Here is a 23,661-nt window from a genome sequence, read left to right on the forward strand (position 1 = left end):
GACAACTGCTAAGACCTGTCCCTATATCTCTTTTTAAAGGCAGAGTTGGGTATTCTGGGCCTGATGCAGGCATTGTCATAGCTACCTTGTTGAAATGCATGATAATATTTGCATTGTTGCCTGTGAGTTGAGTGTGACATCTTTAGAGAAGGCTTTTACACCTTCCTCTCAGTTGGTCAGTAGTAATAATTTTCAAAATACTGGCATTCATCAGTTACTCCTCTGTGTAATTCCTTGAAAGGTGAAGTTAGACTGCAAAAACGTGTCTACCACAAAGGCTGGAAAACAGGTTGGAGCTCTGACAGTTGAAGGGCAAACTGCATGTGCTGTGTTTGACTTACAGCTGGCCAGCATAGGGTTTCACCTGCAGCAGCATGGTGTTCTAACAGGAGAAAAGCATGAAGGGAGAAAGGATGGCTTGTGCAGCTGAAGTTATTGCTCAGTGCTTCCCATGAGTCAATAAAGCTATGACCTAATTAAACTATGCCCGGTATATCTTTCTTCCCTCAAGACTGGGACAATATCTTTTGCTGCTGTACTTGTAATCCAGCATCAATGAGAGAAAATGTCAATCACTTTCATGGAACTTCCCAGCAGAATTGAACAAACAGTAAACGAGGATGTCGGGGAGAGAAATTCAACCTTTAATATATTTAGCAGAGCAAGAGCAAGTATTAATAATCCCTCTTTTATTAAAACTGACTTAAAAGATCACTTGAGATTAGCTCAGTGGCTTTTCTTTATTGTTTCACAGAGTAAGGCGTCAAATATTTTGACTGCAAGAAAAGGCTGATTCTTGAAAGTCTTACTAAAGATAACACCTGTAATCCAACCAAGTTTTTATTTCTTTCTTACTGATGTCTTTTCAGCAAAATTTACAGATTTACAAACAACTTGAAACAATTACTTGAAAAAGTTGTGTAGACTTATGGCTTATGTTCTTCCACCTTTCTGGATTTTATCTTGTCTTTAATTTTTTTTTTTTAGTAATGATTCAGCAGTCTGAAGTCCCAGGCAAACTGAAGGGCACCTCTGGCTCTTTGTTCCACAGCCCTGCATACTGGGGACACAGCTGGACCACACTATAGCTCCCTTCCAGACTCTGTGGTCTGGGTTACCTGCTGCTCCTGGAGGCACAGGTCTTGTCCCAAGCTAAGGTCTTGTTTATTTACCAGTCCCAGGAGTCTGAAGGACTTCTGTGTCCATTAGTTTTATTGGAAGCTGATTTTTCCTATTTACACCTAATATAGCCTTAAATCTTCTGTGTAGTGTCATGCCTAACCTTGAGTTCTTTGTCTTTACAATGCCTGTTCTCTTTTCATTTATTCTGTGTCTCTCTCCGTCTGTTGATAGTTTTGGTTGCTAGATTTCCCAGATGAACTGATAATAATAACCCAATAATACTGTAAAAAGCATAAGAAATAGCATCGAACTTCTTATTGTAATAATCTTACATTCTAGTCTTCCCTCAAGTGAGAAATGTAATCTAAATGCATACTTGTCTGCAAAAGAAGATGAAAAGTCTGAGATCTCTTCCTCAGCCGAGTTTTTACCCTTTGTAATTATTGTGGTTTAGCTCCATCCAGCAGCTAAGCACCACACAGCTGCTCACTCACCTTTGCCCCACCCCAGGGGAATGGAGGGGAAAAAATGCAACAAAAGGCTCACGGGCTGAGATAAAGACAGGGAGAGATCATTCAGCAGTTATCATCACAGCCTCCTTCAGACATCCACTTGCTCTGGTGTGGGCTCCTCCACGGGCTGCAGACGGATCTCTGTTCCACCATGGACCTCCATGGGCTGCAGGGGGACAGCCTGCCTCACCATGGACTGCACCATGGGCTGCAGGGGAATATCTACTTGGAGCACCTCCTCCCCCTCCTTCTTTACTGACCTTGGTGTTTGCAGCGGTGTTCCTCTCACAGTTTCTTGCTCCTTTCTCCCACCATCAGGCCAGGCCAGGCCAGGCCAGGCTGAGCCCAATGCAGAGCGCCACCTGGCAGGAGGCCAGAGCTGAGGCCGACACCTCCTCCCTGTCTCCCCACTCTACTGCTTTATTTTCCCTTCTTAAATATGGTATCACTTTCACAGTTAAGGGCTTGCATGTAGCTCTGAACAGAGGGCTTTTCATGGAATACTGTCTTTTCATGTAATCCTTCGCACAAGATTAACTTCTTCCATAATGTAGCTGATGAATGAGCTGATTAAGAAATTTACTTGTTTGATAAAAATTATTTGTTAAATTTACATAGAATGAGGTCTAATATAGAGTCTTTGGAAAGAAGAACACAGGAATGACAATGAAAGTATACAGTAGTGAGATGAATAGGACAGAGCTTGTTGTTTTAAGATTTCTAAATACATTCAGACCAAAAAATTTGCAACTACATTTATCTATCAACTTTTATTTTCAGGTTTTTTTTCCTGATTTTCTCTTTTTTTTTTTTCTTTTCCATCTGCTTTTGTCTTTTTAGATAACATTCTTCATCATAAGATTGGTTCAGTTGCTATCTGAGTTTGGAAAATAACTAAGACACTTCAGATATTATTTCAGCCTAATTAATACTGAGAATATTCTAGAATATGTACACATGTACATGCAGTTGAGTTAGTCCATGGAATACTCTAAATATGCTCCACTCCCTTGCAACATCTAGGGGAAGACTCTGCTGCAAGTGCACATATTTTCCTGAGATGTTAATTGTTACCCTGTAATTCTAGGAATAAGACTTGTGAGGCTGACCATGGTAGTGTAAGGGGTTTTTTTCCATATACATGTGTTTTGTGAATTCCAGTTAGAGCGTTCCTCAGTCCTTATTTAAACTGGAGGGTTAATTTCATCCATGCTAAAGCAGGAATCTTCTCTTCTGTATTACGCTTTTTGGTGATTTTCTTTTAAAATAAATCCCTTGGATTTCCTTAAGGTCTCCTTATGTTATGTAAAGATCAGCAGTTGCAGCCAACAGCCATATCAGCTAAACGAAGAAAATTGTCTCTGTTTTGACCTTTATTTAACAATAAAACAGTGGGTTAAAATAATAGGTAAAATTGCTGTATACTTAAATCTCTAGAGTCTTTCCAATAATGAAGATGCTAACAAATTTGTATCTTAGATTTCTCTCTTGTTATTCCTACTTCTAGAGAGTAATTTCTGCTTAGTTTTTTTTTTCTATTTTATTTCAATTTTACAGTTATTCCCTTTTTCTTTATTTTGTACATATTTCTCATTGTCCTTTTCATTCCTGCATCCAGTCCCTGAAATCTCCCCATTAATTGTTGGTCTCACTGAAATAAGCAAGTAAAGAAGAGAAGTGATGATTACTTTGCTGATCTACTTGACTAATGTTATAGGTAGTTTGTTATACAATTATCGCTAGTTCTGTATTACTCACAGTCAAACTGTTGGTTGGGAAATTAGTACCACACTGATCAAAATTTGTCTTGTGCTTCATGGACAGTATCTGCAGTCCTTCATTTATCCTGTACTCTCTCATTTCCCCCATCTCTTCCATCGTTGTGTTTTTTAAGAAGAAAAACTTAAGTGTGAACCAACAATCCAGCATACAGCTACCTTGGGCATTTTTTTTTAGATAAGTTTTTGGAAAAGTTTGTAATATAGAGGGAGTAACAAATCAACATGCATATAAAAGGCACAGGAGAATCTTCTGAATATTCTCATTCCTCTGTGGGTAAAGGGTGGTGGCTATAGGTCACAACCTAGGAAGGGTTTTAAACAAGGTTATTTTCAAGAAGAATTTTGTAATAAAGGAATAGGCATTTGTTTTGGCAAGCTATTGACTAGCCATAATCATTTTTAGATTGTTTTCAAAACTTTATACGACTTAACAGACACTTTCCACAATTAATTTATTTGATGCATTTTTGAGCCCTTTGTTTCCGAAGACTTACTGCAGTGTCAGTCCAGTGAAGATATTCAGTCTATTTGAGATAGAAGACTTAATTACCCAGAAAAATAGCAATCTTCTTCATGTTAAGGATGACATGTGAGCAGCAGTATAGGGTGTCTTAAGGTATTTTTCATTACTGATTAATGGAAGCTATGCTTCCAAGACCCTATAAAATCAATGATAACTTTTGTTTAAGATTTGCTTGTAATACATTTGTAATTAATATGTTATACTGGGATGCTACCATGCTGTGCCTTTATTTTCTTTCTGAAAGTTTTATTAAAAAAAAAATACTTTGTCAAGCAGAATTGTCAGCTATGCTAGATGAATTTTAACCAAAACTTTATGAATAGCTTAAATGCTGCAAAAAGGAAGACAGACAGACACAGACAGTTATGAAGCCTAGTTCTATTTTCCTCTTATGATACAAAGGAATATAATTATATTCTATTATCAAATATAATTGTGCTTATATTCCTGGAGTGACTGAGTAACACTATGGACACAATTCTTTCTTAGTGTTACAGAAGGGCCTATTGATCACTTTAACTTTCTAAAGAATGTTAAAATGTTCCCTTAAAGTCTAATGATTCCCCTCTACAAAAAATGACTTTTGTTCTGCAAGATTAGGGAACAAAGTAATGTCTCTCAGATTTATTAATATGTTTTAATTTTAAGTTTGTGCTGACTTGACTTGTATAATGGCACATGATTGTTCATACTATAATTAAAAACATTTTATCAAAACTATTTCTCATACTAAATGCAAGACAGGAAATAGAGTTACTGAGTATTATCTGTTAAACAGATAATTCAAGAGGTTGTCTAGCAGTCTAGCACTGGAAACTGTCCTTCATTCTGTCCTCTGTTTAAGAAACTTTCCAAAGAAGTTAATACTTTCTGGTAAAATATATTTTTCATAAAATTCCCAGCTAGCTCTAATGAGTGTTGCAGTGAGTACCGGAACGACACTGCTGATAGGAAAGCAAATGTTTTGTGTGTGATATGGATTCCCAATTCTACATTACTCTATGGTGAAAATGGAAGATTTGCAATGTAAGTCAGCATGGTGTCAATTCTAGCAAATTGAAATACAGATGTTTCCTCTCAGATCATTCAAAGCATCTGTGAAACTTCACAAATTAGAAATAACGTAGACATGTGAATCTACTTGACACTGCACAAAATAATCACTGTGTTTTATTGTGGTTCTCAAGAGCTCTCATACTTACAAAAATATATCAGAATTGATAGGTGTATGTAAAAGTTGCATAGCGACTAAATGATACAGAATTATATTTCTGTTATTAAAATTTAATGCGTTAGTCAAAGCATCAGATCAGAAACTTGTCTTGAATTTTAGAACGAGTAAATTGTCTTTTACCGTTGTCACATGAGGGAAAATCCCAAGTGTTTCCTTTCATCTTTTGCTGATGCTGTGTACAAAATGTGAATTGTGTTTTAGCCACTTATGGTAATGAGGCCCTGATTGAATACCTATTAACTTAGATATATTTCTTAGATCTTCACTAGAATAAACCTGAAACTTATCTCAGTGTAATTCTAAGTTTGATGCTACCATGTGAAAGAGCACCTAGTAGACTGAAATGTCTTTCTGGGTGTTTGGCATTTTAATTTTTTTTTTTAATTTGCAAATTATTTTTCCTATTTTTCTCATTAATTGCACCTTAATTACCAAGTCCAGTTTGTGTTCCAGCTTCATTAGCATTTAGTTCTGGCTTAATTGTTTGAATTAATGATGTGTGCAAAAATTATGAATTACTCAATCTGCAGCAGTTTTTCACAGATAGTACAAACAGTATAATTTTAAGAGGGAATAAAGGATGTACATTCCTTACTATAAGAAAAGTACTTGAAATAAGGTAGGCACCAATCTCTTATGCAGTAGAACCCTGTTAAAAACAGATGTACATGTAAGAACCCTGTTAGTTTAGTTGTCAGATACTTTCCTCCTTCACTTTGCATCATACCTTTCATATTTTATTCAATAGCACAATGTATTTACACAGGTGGAATACACCACTTTGCAAGATAGTGGTATTCAGAACTTTCTGATCTTCTTTTAGCAGTTTGATACCTCCTTTTTCTGGTGTTCGAATTAAAGCCATTGTTTAATTTCAGTTTGGAAGACGTTACATTGAAGATCTTTTTAATGATTTTCGAGATGGACGAAGACTTCTGGAGCTCCTGGAATGCCTTACAGGCCAAAAACTTGTATGTATATGTTAATTTGTTTACTGTATATTGAAGTCTTGATGTTGTGATAGTTGTAGTAGATGTTGCTCATTAGTTGCCGGCATTGATGAGGCCTGTGGACACAATATTTTTTAGGAATGTGAATATTTTTTACTTTCATTTGAAATTGAGGAAACATAGCAAGTGAGAGCTATACATGTATTTGAAATAAAAATGTTCTGCTTTGTTGTATGCACTTATTAAGGAAGTGTGGTGAAGAGAAACAAGATTGAGGCAGGGTTCATTTGGGTATTTAGATTTTAGTTGGAATTCAGAAATTATTTAGCACCACATGTTTGTGCCAAATACAAAGGATAAAATTTAATGTGTAGAATTAGAATGTTTTGCTAACAAATTTCGTACTTATAGTCCATGTGTTGGAGTTGTACATGTCAGAGAACCATTTGCTCATATTAACCTGGAAATTCAAAAGTGGCACATCACACATATATTTGAATATCCTCTCTTGTGTTCCTGCTTGGACTTTGTGAGCTTGGGATGTTTCTTTGAAACTTTCTCATAAAAGAATAATTAAGCAGGTGGGGAGTTTGAGAATCAAAATCCGGAGAGCATATATTTGTAAGTAAACAAACTGATGCTTATCTGTTTGGTTGTCATAGTAATGTTCCTAAATTGTGCCATGGAAAAGACGACTAATCATAATAAAAACAATCTGGAATTATCTGATTTATATACATTTCAATGTTCTATTCCCTGAAAAATGTCAAGATACCAAATTACCTTCCAACTGTGGATCCAGTTTGTTTCACAACTGCTTTTGTTTCTTATTGGGGATCTGCATACGTTCGATGTGTGGTAATATTGTCACTGTTGTCATAAACTTATGAAATAGAAAACTATGAGTGTAATATAAGATTTGGGTTACATATAGTTTATTTTAGTTTCTGATTTTGGGCAAATTTGTTTTATTTTCTTTGTAGGCAAAAGAAAAGGGCTCCACAAGAGTTCATGCTCTGAACAATGTCAACAAAGCACTGCAGGTTTTGCAGAGAAATGATGTAAGTTATCAGCCTGAGTCAGAACATCCTATAGATAGCATACTTAATGCTTTGTAAACATTGTATCAAACTGTGGCCTAAAGTATACAATTACTGGAGTCAGGGCAGTTTTATTAATGTGACTTGGATACTTAGGCATTCAGCACCAGGATGGAATGTATTTCAAAGAGTTTAAAATCTGCTGCCAGCAAAAGTTTGAATAATATCTCTATAGTGGATGCTATGTGAAGACTAATCAACATGCACAATTTTATTGTAATGTATGGTGTTTAAAATACATTTTAAAAGGTTAACTGCAAGAAGTCATCCATACCTGGTTAGCAGGTACTACCTACAAAAATATCTACTTTCAAGCTCTGATGATGAGGAATTCTAAAAAACAGGCTTTTCCTGCAGTAAATATTTTTGGTAAATTTTCATTGATGTCTGTTTCTTATGGTTCATAACATTATGGAAATGAATCATAGCAAAAGCACTTTCTATTCTACTTTGTCAAGATTGACTTTTCAAGCCAGTATGCTGTGCATAATTTTTGAGTAAATATTGTCATAATATCTTACTTATGCAAGCATTGTAATAGACCCATAACTTTAGAAGACATTTTCAGTGGCCAACTAATTATATCATATCTCCTCCTCAAGAATAAATTCAAAGAAACTACAACATTTGCTTAAATTTAACAGTAAGATGTGATGCAACAGTGATAATGTATTCTGTGCTGCATATTATATTGGATTTCTTGATAGCTGCAGTAGGTCACTAAACATGCTTGAGTTCAGTGTCTGAATAAAATTATCAAATTTATAAACCTAAGGTAATGCTTATCCTTCTGAAGATTTGTGCATAAATGAAAGTGACCTTATAAGACGGGCATAAAGACCTCCAGATTGATTTTTGGTTTTGTTTTTTTTTTTAAAATTGAATTTAAAGTAAGTAAATAGAAGGCAAAGCTTCTAATTCTTCAAAATCTTCAATATTTGACATTATTGAAAAAAATCAGTAATAGATTATTTCACAGTATACAAGAAAGTTGTCATTGCATACCTTGAATATGGTTAAAAATTTTCATAGTAAATGCTTTTAAAAGTATTTATTCACTATGCACCAGCTAAATCCATTAATGGGCCGTTCATTCAGTTTCCAGAACACAACAATAGTCCTTTTCAAATACAGAAAGAGAACAGAGTATTCCACGTGAAGAATACAGGAGAAAAAACATGGTCGTCCGGTGGCCATCATACTCATGTAATTACAACCTCGTAAGCTATATACAATATAAAAATCAGTATAGTGTGTATATATGCAATATTAAATTAGGATAAAGTCAAAAGACCTGCCTCTGAAATAGTTTCCTCAGCCTTCAAAATAATCTCAAGGGTGATTTCTGTAGGACTTCAGGAATGCAAAATCAATGGTTCTAAAGATATTTAAAGGCCGTGACTAATCTAGCTTCTTCTACTGGTATGTGTAATGCTTGCTCTGAGGTTCTACATTCATCTGGATGTTAACAGATTTAAAAACACTGCTGCTTCCAGTCAATCAATTTTACAGATTTATTTTTTTTCCTATGCAAAGGTCATAGTGTTGGGGTGAGGAGTTGCCCCAGTATAGCCTCAGGCAACACTGAGGCAAACTGAGAAGTGTTCCTCCATTTCAGTAAAATAGATGAAGGCTCTGTGTATTCAGACTTCAATTTCCAGTACATAGATACAGAGAAATTAAAAAAATAATAATAAAAAAAAGATACTCATGCAAAACCTTTATTCTACAGATACAACTTCAAATAGCTTCAGGAGTATAGTAGAGATATGCAGGCTGGAATTTGTGAAGGACTGGGGTACTTTACCATATAAGTATCAGTTCTGACCAAGAAAAACTGCATCTATGAAACAGTGAGAATGCGAATTTAGAGTTATAATTTTCATCCAAAAGTGCAGGTCTTAGCTTCTATTTTCTTGCACTCACATCTTTCAATTTGGCTTTCTTATTTAAATAGCATAAAAAGTAGGGCAGGGTGAAGGATCATTTCACCCTCCTCACCTGAAGAATATTCCAGGGTGATAAATGCTGATGCATTATGAAGTTGGAAATGCATAATGTAATTATGGAAAGCAACATTAATGGACAAACTAATGTGGAAAAGACTTTCTTAGAACACAGTCATTAGTTTCTCTGTGTTCTAGAACACATCCTGCCTTGACTTACACAGTGTATAACTTGATTAAGGCAAAATAAGTTATATTTTACAAACCCAATATCTAGGGTTTGTAGGTTCTTAGAGTGCCTAGTTGTATGTGTAACTTTTAGTAAAGTATGTTATATAAGGTAGTATGGCGCATAATACAGGAGATTTTCTGTGTCACCCATCTGTTTTGTGATTTTTAATTGTAGAGGTTTAATAGACAAGATTTTGGAGTTATTATTAACTACTATTTTTAATTGTATACTTTCACAACATGCTATAACTGGAATAATTGGAACTCTGCATCACTGCTTGCTTTTTGCCAGCATATTAATCGTGCCATTTATAAAACATGAGTTGGTTGTTTACTAAACAACAGAAACCAAATGAGAGATTTACCCTAGCTCATCCCTCCCTCTTCCTCACCACAAATAAAATTTAACACCAAATGTATGAAAATAACACTGACGTCTTCTGCTTGCTATTAATCTCATACAAGTATTTTTTTGTTTCTTTAATAGGTTGATTTGGTAAATATTGGGAGCTCAGATATTGTGGATGGAAATCATAAGCTGACCCTTGGTTTGATCTGGAATATAATCCTCCACTGGCAGGTGAGTGGCACTGCTACTTTCCATGAAGTACCTTTATTCTGCTGATCTTTTTTCCATTATTAGCCAGCCACAACCTACAAAGTAAACATAGACATTGTGAACAATGTCCTAAATCAGCAAGTTTTATGGCAATCTGTTTACATATTATCTAGGATATTAAGAAACTTAAGAAGATAAAATAGGTTTTAGAGCATTAGCAGCAGTTCTTTTTACTCTAATTTCAGTCAGATGTTGCAAGAGAATATATAATACAGTTATTGTAAGAAAAAATGATAGACAAAGCCCATGTGGATATGTAGCTTTCATAGTCGGTTTTTTTTTTTTTAGTATCTTAGAAAGAGTGACTCTTATATTTTAATGAATTAATCACATTTGCTGCTGACCCATTCTGCCAAGAATTATTTTTAAAACACTACAAAGGTGCTACTCTGACAATTTATTGAAGCAGATGTGACTCATTTAGCTTCCTTTCTCTTTAGACAGGAAGGTGGGATTATGATATAGATCTTGTGAAAACCAACCTGGTAGATGAGGACACTTAAGTAAACAAATTCTGAGACAGCAGTAAAATAAAAATTCAAAAAGAACTAGCATCAAGACGCTGTGAGTCTGTGTGTTTATATGAATCTGGGCTAAGAGTCTGGCCATTTGTGTTTGTTCCACAAGCAATAATCTACAAGTTTTTTGTAGCATTAAAGCAAAGATGGTGGGAAACAAAGCCTAACAGACTTTATATTAAAAACGAAACAATCCTTTCAGAAATCACATGTGCATCATTCATTGAAGTAGGGAATATTTTTCTTTTCACATGCTTTCATGTTTCAGTGAAAGCAACAGAGAAAAGCTGCAGATAGTTAAATCACGTCTTCCTCTGTCTCTCATTCCAATATTCTTAGCTTGATTGCCTAACATTGTTCTAAATTTCTTAATAAGAGCAGATGGAAAATGAAACAATAATTCTTGAATCACTGTATTTTAATTTATATTAATTATGGACTGAGATGACTATTCATATTCAAATTCATATTTTGATTTGTTCATATTTTATCCTGAGGCAAAGTGTTAAAAGATGTGCTTTAGTATTGGCTATGTACTTACTAATTTTTCATTCAGCTTTTCCCACCAGTCCTCTTAAGGTGTACTTGTGCACACACAGAAGACACACATGTTCTCTGGTTTAGTCTGGTGAGGTTTTTGACAGCAGGCATGTGCTTTTAGAGCACTGCTTGCTTGCAGAATGTGATTCGTTTCAGGCTTCATCTTGAGCCTGGTAATAACTGTGACAGCAGCTGTGATGGTTCCTGTGACTTTAGCTGAACTACCCATGCATGAAAATTCCAAGGATAATATTTAAAAAGCAGTGGTTAAAGGTGTGACACTTTCTTGGTAGTCATAATGGTTCAGTCCATGTTTAGTCTACACTTTGAGTATTGTGTTTCAGTTCATTCTATTCATGGTTTACTGAAAGGAAGTGACCTGCATGTTCTGGACTTCTCTTTTTATTCAAAATTTTGTAAATAAATTACAGATTTGGCTAGACATCAATTTGAGTTTCTTTTCTAAAAAGTACCTAAAGGCTGGTTGTCAAGAAGAAGCCATTATTATAGAATAACCTTGTTGCTCTTGCATAATGATGAATATTTTAAAAAAAAATAATATAAAGCTAGATTTGTACTTGGGCTTTTCTCTTTTTAAACAAAACTTGGGAGATGTTGGCCTATTTCCCTCAAAGGAATGGAACAGTTCAATGCAAATTTGTTTATTTGCAGCTCTGTGGAGAAAATCTTTGTTCTTGTCTATATTTTCTTTCGAATTTTGAAGTGATTTGCATTATCTAGAATATGTTCATGATTATTCTGCCCTGTTTATAGCTTGGTGCTATCTTATATATTGACAGCACTTCTGGTGGAACAAGACTGTAAGTTTCTTAAGAGAGGATGCTTCTTCCTGTTGGTACCATTTGGCAATCACAGATTGTTCTTAGCTCTAAGCAGCTGGAAGTACGATAACCTGTTGTTAAAGACTAAGTTATGGACTCAGGGCCACCAAACTTATCTGCCAGTTGTCTACAGCTGGGTAAAACATCTTGTTACCTATGATAACTTATCAAGACTACTATATTTATTTGTAGTCTATGGGAGACATAAAATAAATAAATAATAATACACGGGCTAGTTGATTTAGTGCATGCTACTGGTGCAGTTTCTGTTTGATGGTGCAATCCTGCATTTGCAAATCGTTTCATTTTCTGATTAGCAGAACTCGCAGTCCTGAGAAGAGTCACCTAGATGAACTTTATCTGCATGGATGTAAAAAAACCCATATATATATGTTGTGTGAATAGTTATTTTGTTGCAGATGAACAGGCTAGAAGCTTTTTCCAGTTTCACATCCAGCAGCCAGGACTACATTAGGACAGAACTGTAATTATATATGAAAACAAGAGTGTCTCTTACAAAACTTCGATCTCTTCTTATAAAATGTAAAAGAAAAAATTAAAGATTGTAGAAGAAAGGTGCATGAAAGGAATAATGAGACAATACCAGTCTGAGTGGATATCAGCAGTCCCACTGAGAAGAGATAGTGGTAGAGGCATTACAGCAGGCAAGATTTGACTCATTCTTTCCATTCTCATTTCTTTTCATAAGAAATCTTGTGGCTTTCTGTATCCCCTGTGGTGATTGTGTCCTTTCTGATCTAGCCTGTTTTTCAGATTTTTATTAAAAGTTTCATTGAAATAGAACCATTGTTCTGAGTTGAGCACCTGCTACCAAAGCTCTTTATAGAATCATAGAATGGTTTGGGTTGGAAGTGACCTTTAAAGGTCATCTAGAACAACCCCCCTGCAAGGAGCAGGGACATCTCCAACCAGATCAGGTTGCTCAGAGCCTCATCCAACCTGGCCTTGAATGTTTCCAGGGATGGGGCATCCATCACATCTCTGGGCAACCTGTTCCAGTGCTCCACCACTAAAAATTGTGAAAAATTTTTCCTTATAGCAGGTCTCAATCTACCTCACTCTCTTTTAAAGCAATTACCCCTTGTCCTTTCACAACAGGCCCTGCTAAAGAGTTTCTCCCCTTCTGGTACTGAATCTATCAGAGTTTCTATTTCCTTGAATCTGCTGTCCTCTTTCTCACAGTTCTGTGATCCGAGCCTCACTGCTGCATTAACATTTAAACAAAAAAAAAAGAGACAATTAATTTCTAAACTATTACATTTGACAAAGATTCTTAAGAGTGGGAAAACAGTATATGTTGCAGTGTGTAAGCTGTTTTTTGTTGGTTTTTTTTTTTTAGGATCAAACTTATTTTCATGTAGAGCATGAAAAAAAAACCCTTAACAAAAATCTTAGTTAAGAATCAGAGCCAAAATCCTGTCTTTCTTCAGAAAAAAAAAGCAAACTAATAGGCATATATATTAGGTAAATTTCTCAGAGCAAAGTGCATTTCAACTGTCATTTAGCCTCATTTATAGATCTGTTAAAAGCATCAGGCCTGTTGTGCTCTTGTTGCAGAATTGGTATTTTAATTGGAATTACAATTTTTAATTTTTTTTTTTTAATTATAGTGGTAGAAATGAAATACTAAAACAGTTCTGTCAATCCACCTTGAATCAATGAGCAAAGGACATCCTTTACTTTGATAAGTGTCTTGAACATCTATAAAGATGTTCTTACAAAGAGTTATTTAAAATGTGCTTTGATGAGTTTGATGGATTTTAGCTATAAAAAAAAAAGTAATCTATGCAGTCAGAATAGCAGAAATATAGCAAGTAAAAATACTAAGTCTTTCTGTCAGACAGCTGTAAGGTCCCTATTTGATTAAAAAAAAAGAAAACACATTGCTTTGAGAATAACTTTTTTATATTCCTTCCCTCTCTCCTAGGGGCTGGTATCCTGAAGCCACATACCAGTCTTAAAAAATGTTATGCACCTGAGTGCTGGGTTTAGGTGAAACAGATGTAGTGCATGTTTGAGATCATGCTGTATTCTTAGTCATCTTACATGCACACAGCTACGCACACACAGATTCCAGGACATTGTACTACAGCAGGGAAATCAGAGGTCCACTGTCACCGTGGGCCAGGCCTGGGTGTGCTGCTTTTGGACACTTCTCAGTGTGGTGACAAGAACAGCAGTGCTCTCTTTCTGTTCAGAGCTTTCTGTTTGGCAGTTTAACATTTCAGAAGTTATCTGTGGTGGTGCCTGTGTTGCACTTTCCCCCCTTCTTTTCAAAATTGGATCTTATTGCCATTCCCTAGGAAGAGCAAGAATTTCTGTTCTCTGAAAGCTGGAGTTTCCTACACCTTAAAGCTTTGTTTCCTGCTAGGATATATTGCATTGGAAAGCAGAGGTAACAAAGAAATGAGTATCAGAGGTCAACTCATCATTTGACAGCAAGAGGCAGAGCCTACTAGACACTTGGAAATAGCTGTAGTTTTTGAACCTGGATACTGAAGAAGCTTATAATCCAAAAGCTCTTCAGGCTGACATGAATACATTTCTATGTACTACTCTTTCTGAAAACTGTATCTTAACTGAGAAGCCTTCAAAATCTTCATTCTAACCTCAGTGTCAGCCATCACTTTTCCACTCAGCCGCTGATGTTGCTTCACAGCCCAGCCGTCCTGTGAATAACGTGGTCCTGCGCCCAGAGTGGCACAATCATAGAATCATAGAATCATAGAATGGTTAGGGTTGGAAGGGACCTTCAAAGGTCATCTAGTCCAACCCCCCTGCAAGGAGCAGGGACATCCCTGACTAGGTCAGGTTGCTCAGAGCCTCATCCAGCCTGGCCTTGAACGTTTCCAGAGATGGGGCCTCCACCACCTTTCTGGGCAACCTGTTCCAGTGTTCTATAACTCGCATCGTAAAAAATTTTTTTCCTAATTTCTAATCTAAATCTACCCCCCTCTATTTTAAAACCATTACCTCTCGTCCTATTGCAACAGGCCCTACTGAACGGCCTTTCCCCATCTTTCTTGTAGGCCCCCTTAAGGTACTGGAAGACCGCAATCAGGTCTCCCCGGAGCCTCCTCTTCTCCAGGCTGAACAGCCCCAACTCTCTCAGTCTGTCCTCATAAGAGAGGTGCTCCAGCCCTTTTATCATCTTCGTGGCCCTCCTCTGGACCCAATCCAACTGGTCCATGTCCTTCTTGTGTTGGGGGCTCCAGAACTGGACACAGTACTCCAGGTGGGGTCTCACCAGGGCAGAGTAGAGGGGGAGAATCACCTCCCTCGACCTGCTGGCCACGCTTCTCTTGATGCAGCCCAGGATGCAGTTGGCCTTCTGGGCCGCAAGGGCGCATTGCCTGCTCATGTTAAGCTTCTCATCCACCAGCACTCCCAAGTCCTTCTCCTCAGGGCTGCTCTCAATCCATTCCCCGCCCAGCCTGTATTTGTGCCTGGGATTGCCATGACCCAGGTGCAGGACCTTGCACTTGGCCTGGTTGAACTTCATGAGGTTGGCACGGGCCCACCTCTCCAGCCTGTCAAGGTCCCTCTGGATGGCATCCCTCCCTTCCAGCGTGTCGACGGCACCACACAACTTGGTGTCGTCGGCAAACTTGCTGAGGGTGCACTCTATCCCACTGTCCATGTCGCTGACAAAGATGTTGAACAGGGCCGGGCCCAGCACAGACCCCTGAGGGACGCCACTCGTGACCGGTCTCCACATGGACATTGAGCCGTTGACCACCACTCTCTGAGTGCCACAATGTGGCATGGTGTGGCATGGTGCTGTGTGGTGCTGCCAAACTGCCGAATGGAGTGGGAGGGATGGCAGCGCCCTTTGGGGTGCTTGGGAGGACAAGGTGACTGCAGTCATAGAAGTGGAGTTTTCTGCCATTTCTCACTGAATAGGAGGTGACCTCAGCCTTCAGGATGAGATAAGACCCTTTGACTTTGTTATTTTCAATGTCTAGCATTCTCTATGAGACAGCAAAAAAAACCCCAAAAACAAACAAACCAGTCTTCACTGCTGTGGAGAAGTGCAGGAAAATTAGAGTAAATCTTTATCTATTGTCAACATATTAAGCTCAACAAGATGTGCCTGAAGCTATTTTGTATTTATTTAGTCAAAAGTAGAAATAAATGCTAAGTCTTTTACTTTGTATCTTTAAATCAAAATAAAAATGATCACCTGAATTCTTCTGAATAATAGCCTTCCAGGTGGCCCATTGGTTTATTGGTTTTGCCTGGTTTCCTCCATTGATACTTATTACTCCTTTCTGTTATGTTGATGTCAACTCAAACACTTGATCTTTTCTATGTTTTATGAACTTTTATATTTCTAAAGCTTGTCTTGTGTTTGTGCATTCATTTAGCTATCCTTTTATAAGAATATATGTTGTATTTTTCAAATGTTACAGTTTGCTTATAATATTCAGATAAATCTGCATTTGCAAATACAAGTACATAATAAAAATCCAAAATGAACAATGAAACCTTGGCTTGAACAATTCTACATTACCGTAATTTTAATATTTTATAGTCTTTGATGCTAATCTTGGAACTTTTCTTCTTTTTAGCACCTAGATTAATGAAAAACAAAATTTTATATTTTGACAGTAGTGAAAAGTTTTTGCCTGGAAATAGAGGAAGCAAATCTCTTAGCTTCTTGCTGAATTATGTAAATTACTGCATCAGCTCTCAATAATGAAGACACTGAAAATATTAACAAGAAACTCAAAATACCCTTCAGAAATATGAAGCAAAACTAAAGAGTGTGTTTCCCAATTGTTTCATTGGTGCAAACTACAATCTTAGACTAAAGTCACGAATGTGTCCCATGAAATTTGGAAAGGATCAGTTTCTCCTCCCATCTCAGAAAGTAATAACCTAAAAAGTTAACTGTGTACCTAGGTCTCAAAAAGAAAATTGAAAGCACTGATACTCTTTGGGTAGTATGCATCTGAGATGTAAAAGCAAGACATTATTTTAGTAATTCATATCTTCAGTTATTCAAATGATTGAATTAATTGGTGTGAAACTAGCAAGCAACTTACCAGACTGAAAAATAAAATTATATCTATTCTTTTTCCTACAGTGTCATAGTAATTAATTTTTTGTTGTTGATTATTCTTTGAGATAAGAGCTTCTGCATGTTGTGTTAGGGTTTTTTCAATTTCTAAGTGGTCCATCCTTTATCATAAAGTAGCTTCTGCACTGGTTTTCAACTGATACTGGCTGCAGAGCTATTCAAGTGGAGAATTGTAATGAAATTACGTACTCCATGAGCAAATAAGCAACAATAAGCAACTTTAGAGTTAAATTATATCTGAAGGAGTATTTTAAAAGAGCTGCTAATAGTCACAAGATATATTGAGAAAGCAGTGATTTAAAAGGGATTACTTTACAGGAAAAGAAATTGCAGACTTCTTGATAGAAGTTTTGGGTGCTCTTTCATTAGTAAAGAAGTTGCTAAGAAATATATAATTGACTGCATTGTGTCAAACTCCAGGCTAATATTTTTAGAAGCCCTCAGAATTAATGGCTTTTTGTAAAATAGTAACTGTAGGTCAGTGAGCTTTCTCTAATGAAAGAGGAATATTAACTACTCATTTAAAAATTTTTAGAAATGAAACATATACAATACTCCTTTAACGCATACAATGAAATTCACTTTTCATGCAATTGCATGTATGCAAATATAGTTTGCACATTTAAGTCAAAACCGTTATTTACTATGCACTGAACACATTTATTTTGCCTTGGTAATTGTTTCAATTCTGTCAATGAGAGAAGAATGCTTTCCATCATTTTATCACCCCTTTTGCTATAAGGTATCATATTAACTAAGGATATATTTCCAGAGCAAAGAAAAGCACAAGGAGAAATATTTAGTTTGAAAGTACTCTGTTCCCATAAGTGGTGCAAACAAATGTGCCATCTCTGTTCACGCATGGAACGGTTCACATGGCATAGGGATGAATATACTGAATACATCACCAATTGTGACCAACAAGACAATATCAACTGTCTTTAAGCATTCAGAGCTGACTACTGTCGTTATACTGTGATGCTAAGTATGTTCTTTAATTACTTAGGAAATTTTTCTTTAAGGCTTAAATCTAGGCAACTGAAGTTTTTGGACGTCAAAAAAAAAAGTCAGCTTTTAATGAGTAAGTTCAATCTGTTCAATTTTGTCTTTTATTGCAGGTCAAAGATGTAATGAAAAACATCATGGCTGGACTGCAGCAGACAAACAGTGAAAAGATTCTGCTGAGCTGGGTCCGCCAATCGACTCGTAATTACCCACAGGTCAATGTTATCAATTTCACCAGTAGCTGGTCTGATGGACTGGCTTTCAATGCACTCCTCCACAGTCACAGGTAGGAAAACTAACTTTTAATTATTTCAGTGAGCTTGTAACAGACAGCTGTAACATGTCTTGAGGATAGTGTATCTGTTATGTGGAGTTTTTAGCTGCTTCCTGTGTGGGTTTTTCAGCACTCTTTTAAATGGCTGCCTGTTCGCTTTCACCTTGGTGCACTGTTCAGTGTCGGACTGAATCCTTTTGTGGGTGTGAGCTTTTTGCAGTGCAACGGAATATGTTCAGTTCAGATCCTTTTCTGAAATTTCAGTGTATAGACCAAGTAGACGGTCTCAAGGAGTACAGGCTTGGAAACTTTTGAGAAGAGCAAGGAACTAAAAAACTAAACCTTTGAGGTTTGTCTTAGAAGGAGAAGATTTTCCTGTGGGGACTTAGAGGGGGAGAATGTAGTGTTTGTTGAAAGGTGCTGAGAGTTGCTGTATTGAAAGTATGAATTGGCCTTGAAAGGACTCAGCTGGAGAAGGTAGCCTTTGTTTTCAAAACCTTTAATATTGTTCCCCCAGCTGATTTGAGTTTTCAGTCTCTCTCAGAAGCTGTCTTGTTCTAGTCTATCTCTCTGGTGGTTCTGTATAGTTGGTTTAAGGAAGACATGCAAGCTAATCTATCTTAAAGGTCTAGTTCTTGCCACTACTGGTTTTAAAGCAGTACCTATTTTTTCAAATGTGGTAAGCCTCCTGATCTCTGTTCTCTACTTCTGTACCTCTCTGTTAAAGGGGGCTGTTCTGCCAGGTGGCTGACAGCTCCAAATTATCAGTGAGAGTTGAATTTTTGAACAGTAAATGGATATGTTCTATGTAGCAAGAGACAACAGGGATTTACAAGATATTAGTACAAGTCAGGCCATCTATTTTTTTTTTAGTTGCATTAAAGGCTTAAAATAAAACAAGACATAATACTTCTAAAAGCATAGTCTGGGACAATATATGCCTTCCAACTTAAGCAGTGAAGGGCTGCAGATATTTCTTTCCATAATTCTCACTGGCTTGTATAATTGTTTCTGAATTAAACTGTATGATTAAGTCTACTGTTGTTGTAGTCCAAAGACTAACATTGTCAGCCATTTACAGTTTCTATGCCTTACACCACCATCCCAAGCAGAGTAGGCATCTCTTGCTGTGAGTCATTTTTTTTTCACTCTGCACATGCCTGGGATCCTTGAGCAGATCTGACTGAAGTCCAGGAACTTGCAATTGCAAATATTCTTTGCTTCTAATATTAGGAATGAGGCATTATCTTAAGGAGACATTTATTATACTCTAAAAAGTCTTTGTGTATGGATTTCATCTGCATTTAGTATTTATTACATTAACAACAGGGTTTCCCACCATCCTGCTGTTACTCTACTGTTGATGCACTCACACCTTCTTGGTGTTGCTGCAGGTGTTTAAGCAGGTATTAGGAGAACTGCATTTGGGGAGCTAAATAAGAAAAGAACTAAAATATAATTACTGTGTCTCGAGCTTTTGATAACTACTTTATTCATTAGTCATTCATTAAAATGTGGTTCAGTGGGTTTTTTTCAAACACTCTCTAAACTTTTTTTTTTTTTTCCACTGATGATCATTTCTCATTTTAATTTGCTGTCTCTCATTTCATAAGTGGTTTCATTCTGATAGACCTGAATATAAGAATGCAATTATCCTGTAGAAATCACTTAATCTGTTTCTTTCTAAAGATCTAATTCCACACTTGTAGATGATTAAAAAAAGAAAAAAAAAAGCTTTGTCTGGGATAGTCTTCTGTCTGCATCACTTATCTTCAGAGAAGCTCTGTTACAGTGTGGGAACTTACACGTGATTTCTGTGGGCATGAATATCTTTTTGTCTTCCTAAAACATTGTCTATACACAGCCTTATTAAGTGGGAAAATGCTGTTTTTAGCTCAAACACCAGGTTACTTAAGTCACACAGGAACTCTGAGATACAGGAAGGACTGAGTGATTCTTATTACTTTTGGTCGTACGATGCTGCCTCTGTTGCATTTGATACTGCTGAGGAAAAAAAAAACAGATACACCTCAAAGGGAAAATACTTTATTTCAAAAATACCAAAAAATAGTTATGCTGAAATTATGTAGTACTCTATGGCATTGTAACTACCTTGATTTCATTGTCAGTAAATCAGTGCAGCAGAAGGCCTAAATGGTGGCACATCTTTTCACCTAGACAATATCAGATTGCCTGTTTCCTGATAAGGCTATCTGATACTCAGATATTCAGATTGTGTGCCCTGTAGGACCATGTAATATCATCTGGTGTCTGAAATTAGAAATCAGAAATTCCTTTTTGTCTCCCTCTGTGAGAAGAGCTTCACCAACCTGAACAGAGGATGTTATTCAGGAGCAATTCCTGGTTGGAGAGGGCAGTTGCCTGCCTAAGCCACGTTGGGATTGTCTAGACAAATCTCTAAATCATACTTAGACAAATCTCTATGTCATACTTTATGCACTGCTGTGTTCAGTTCAGTACAGAGTTCACCAGTTGTGAACATTCATTTCCTGCTCACTACAATTTACACACTTTATTCCGTTTTTCTAAAACAGAGCTGCAAAACTAAGCTTGCTTTTACTCTTGTGTCTGTGCCATAAGTCTTGCATAGCTTTCTGCACAGTGAACCTATCTTCATGTGATGGTTTAGCCCAAATCACCACACAGTTTCTCGCTCACTCTCCCCCTCCCCAGGGGGATGGGGGAGAGAATTGGGAAGGAAGGAGAACTCGTGGGTTGAGATGAAGACAATTTACTAAAATAAAAGGGAAAACTACAATAATAACAGAATATAAGGATATTAAAAAATATACAAAGTGAACAATATGTGTTTTCTCACCACCCGGTGTCCCAATGACCGATACAGCCCGTCCCGAGCAGTGATCACGGAAACAAAACCGAGCAGCAAGCAAAGGAGCAAAAGGGAGCCAGCAAGGTAGGGGGAACGATGCCAGCAAAAACAAGCAGGAAGGATGGATGCCAGGAAGGCAGATACCCACCCTCGCCTGCCCCCACTTATATACTGAGCATGACGTTTATGGCATGGAATACTCTCTTTGGCCAGTTTGGATCAATTATGCTGTCTGTCTTTCTCCCAGCTTCCTGCATCTGCAAATTAGCGAGACTTGGAAAGCAGGACGGTGTCCTTGGTCTCATTCACAACAACTGGTATCATCAGGGTGTTTATGAACATTCTTCACACACAAAATCCAAAACATACCAGCTACTGAGAGGAAAAATTAACTCCATCCCTGCCAAAATCAGGACACTTCAATAGAAGTGAGAAAGAATTACTCCACGCAAGTATTGTATCTTGCCTGGTGGTTAGTACATTCATCTGGGAAACGGTGAGTGTGCATTCAAATTGCCTGAAGGAAATCTCCACGACTCCAAGACATATCAGTTCTCTTCTTCTGGACTTTAATCACTAAGTTATTCTGCAAAAGTCCCAGAGGAAGACCTAATCTTCTCTGAAGCCCTGAGTCAGTCATTTTAAGATTAACCTCTGTGCTTAGTGTGTCCTTTATATTGATTTTATTGACTTTTAATTGCTTTGCACTTCATGCTCAGTATGGGGGAGCACCTACCTGCCATTCAAGATTCAAGATGCAATCAATAGAATAGGTACACTATATACTCTGAGTGCTCAGGAGCACCTAGTTCTATCCTGTAAGAATAAACAGCCTTCTATAGAACATTGATGCCTAATTTAGTCACTCTAACATGCAGGTAACTACTTGGTAGGTGTCAGAGGGTCTTGGTTTCGTGCCTAAAGTAGAGAGTTTGAATATGCACTTACTAAAAGTTGATCAACACTGGTTTACATGAAATCTCAGAGAAGGCTAGTGTCTCACGCATCCTATGCTTTATTAATATTTAATGGTTAACATACATAGAATGGCAAGTGCTCTGAAGACAAACACTTTTGGATTTACCTTCTCTGTTTTCCCTCTTTGATTCTCTGTTCCTCCAGTTCTTCTGTTCTACTTCCTCTTCCATTTCCTTGTTCTCCATAAAGTTTGGTTCAGATGGTCTCTTCTTTTTCCTATCTTCCTCTGAGCTTATATAAAATACATCAGTAGAAAATTTAATTTTTAAAGGTTGAAAACTTATGTTTATCATTCTTGAAACTTAAAAGACTTTCATTACTTAATTGTCAAAAATAGTCTTTATTGCAAATACTAGCTTCTTCTTTCGGCACTGAAGTCTTTGAGTTTAATGCTTCCTTTAGGTGTATTTTGGAGGTAAGCCATAGGCATTCTGTGTTGACCCTCAGGCTGTAATTTATGTGCACAGGCTTCATCACATGTAGAAGTTCTTAGGAATGGAAGCAGAAGTAGTCAGAAAGTAGCAGTCAGCTATAGTTTGAAAAATTGGCATGATACTGAACTCATATTGTGTATCTGGTGCCTGGTGTCTGTATTTTTTCCTACTTTAGTACTATTCCTAGGCTGTCTGGTACCAAAAAAAAACCCAGTAAAACAGACAAAAATCTCTCCAACACTGAAAGAATTATGCTAGCCAAATTTTCCATAGTATTTAGATTCTCTGAAAGTGAGAGAATATTTACTAGGAATCAGTCTCTCACAATATGCAAATATTAAATTTTCTTTTCTAAACTCAGTCCTATTTAATTTGTCCTTAAAACAATGCTTCATAATACTATTATGGTATAATGTTCAGAGTGGTTTTTGGCATAAAGTAGTAAGCTATTAAGATCAGTTACTACATGCTGTGGTTAGTCACGCTGTGCATCTAAACCACAATAGTACTTTTACAATTAGATTTTTCATTTAAAAATAATTCAAGCCTTTTTTATAACTGCATCAAAATTATGCTATAGTCTCTATATTGTCTCATCTGAAATATTGGCTGAGTACCCAAGTTTTTAATTTGTATCTTACTAGAAATAGATCTAATTAATATTCTACTTTTAGGAAACACTATATATAGTAAGTAGGTAATTTTTTAGTCACTGATTTACTGTGATCTCAGGGAAATGAAATTAACATTTTGTGAACCTAGCTTTTTGCAGCTTACAGCAGATAATGGCAAATAATTTTGAAGAAAATATATATAAACTTTAAAATAAACAACAGTATACACTATCTTATGTTTACAGTAATATTTGTCTCTTTGATTTATCCTTCAGCAGCTCTCATATTCAGCCTCAATTTACAGCCTCTATTACGTTTTTGTTGCACTAGTTTTTTCTGTGGGCAGCTCCTTTGGGAGAAGGGAAAGAGAAGAATAGCAGAAGGAAGTCTATTGAGCAGATAAAGATAGGAGATAAACTTACATCTCTCCTTGATTTTAATGTTAACACACTCTGGAGTTGCTATAAATATAAATATAAATAT

General features: G+C 36.7%; 1 protein-coding gene across 11 annotated transcripts in view; it reads left to right on the forward strand.

The window, feature by feature from the left end:
• The window catches only part of DMD (dystrophin), a 1,302,935-nt gene that overhangs the window by 385,984 nt on the left and 893,290 nt on the right, over window positions 1-23,661 (forward strand). For all 11 annotated transcript variants that reach the window (XM_086766697.1, XM_086766715.1, XM_086766672.1 and 8 more), the window contains exons 3-6: window positions 6,051-6,143; window positions 7,106-7,183; window positions 9,887-9,979; window positions 18,141-18,313. In XM_086766697.1, coding sequence (XP_086622823.1) covers window positions 6,051-6,143; window positions 7,106-7,183; window positions 9,887-9,979; window positions 18,141-18,313 — 437 coding nt within the window. The remainder of the gene's footprint in view (window positions 1-6,050; window positions 6,144-7,105; window positions 7,184-9,886; window positions 9,980-18,140; window positions 18,314-23,661) is intronic.

This window comes from Chlamydotis macqueenii, chromosome 1 (assembly GCF_036417535.1).
Source record: "Chlamydotis macqueenii isolate bChlMac1 chromosome 1, bChlMac1.mat, whole genome shotgun sequence".
Taxonomy (NCBI): Eukaryota; Metazoa; Chordata; class Aves; order Otidiformes; family Otididae; genus Chlamydotis; species Chlamydotis macqueenii.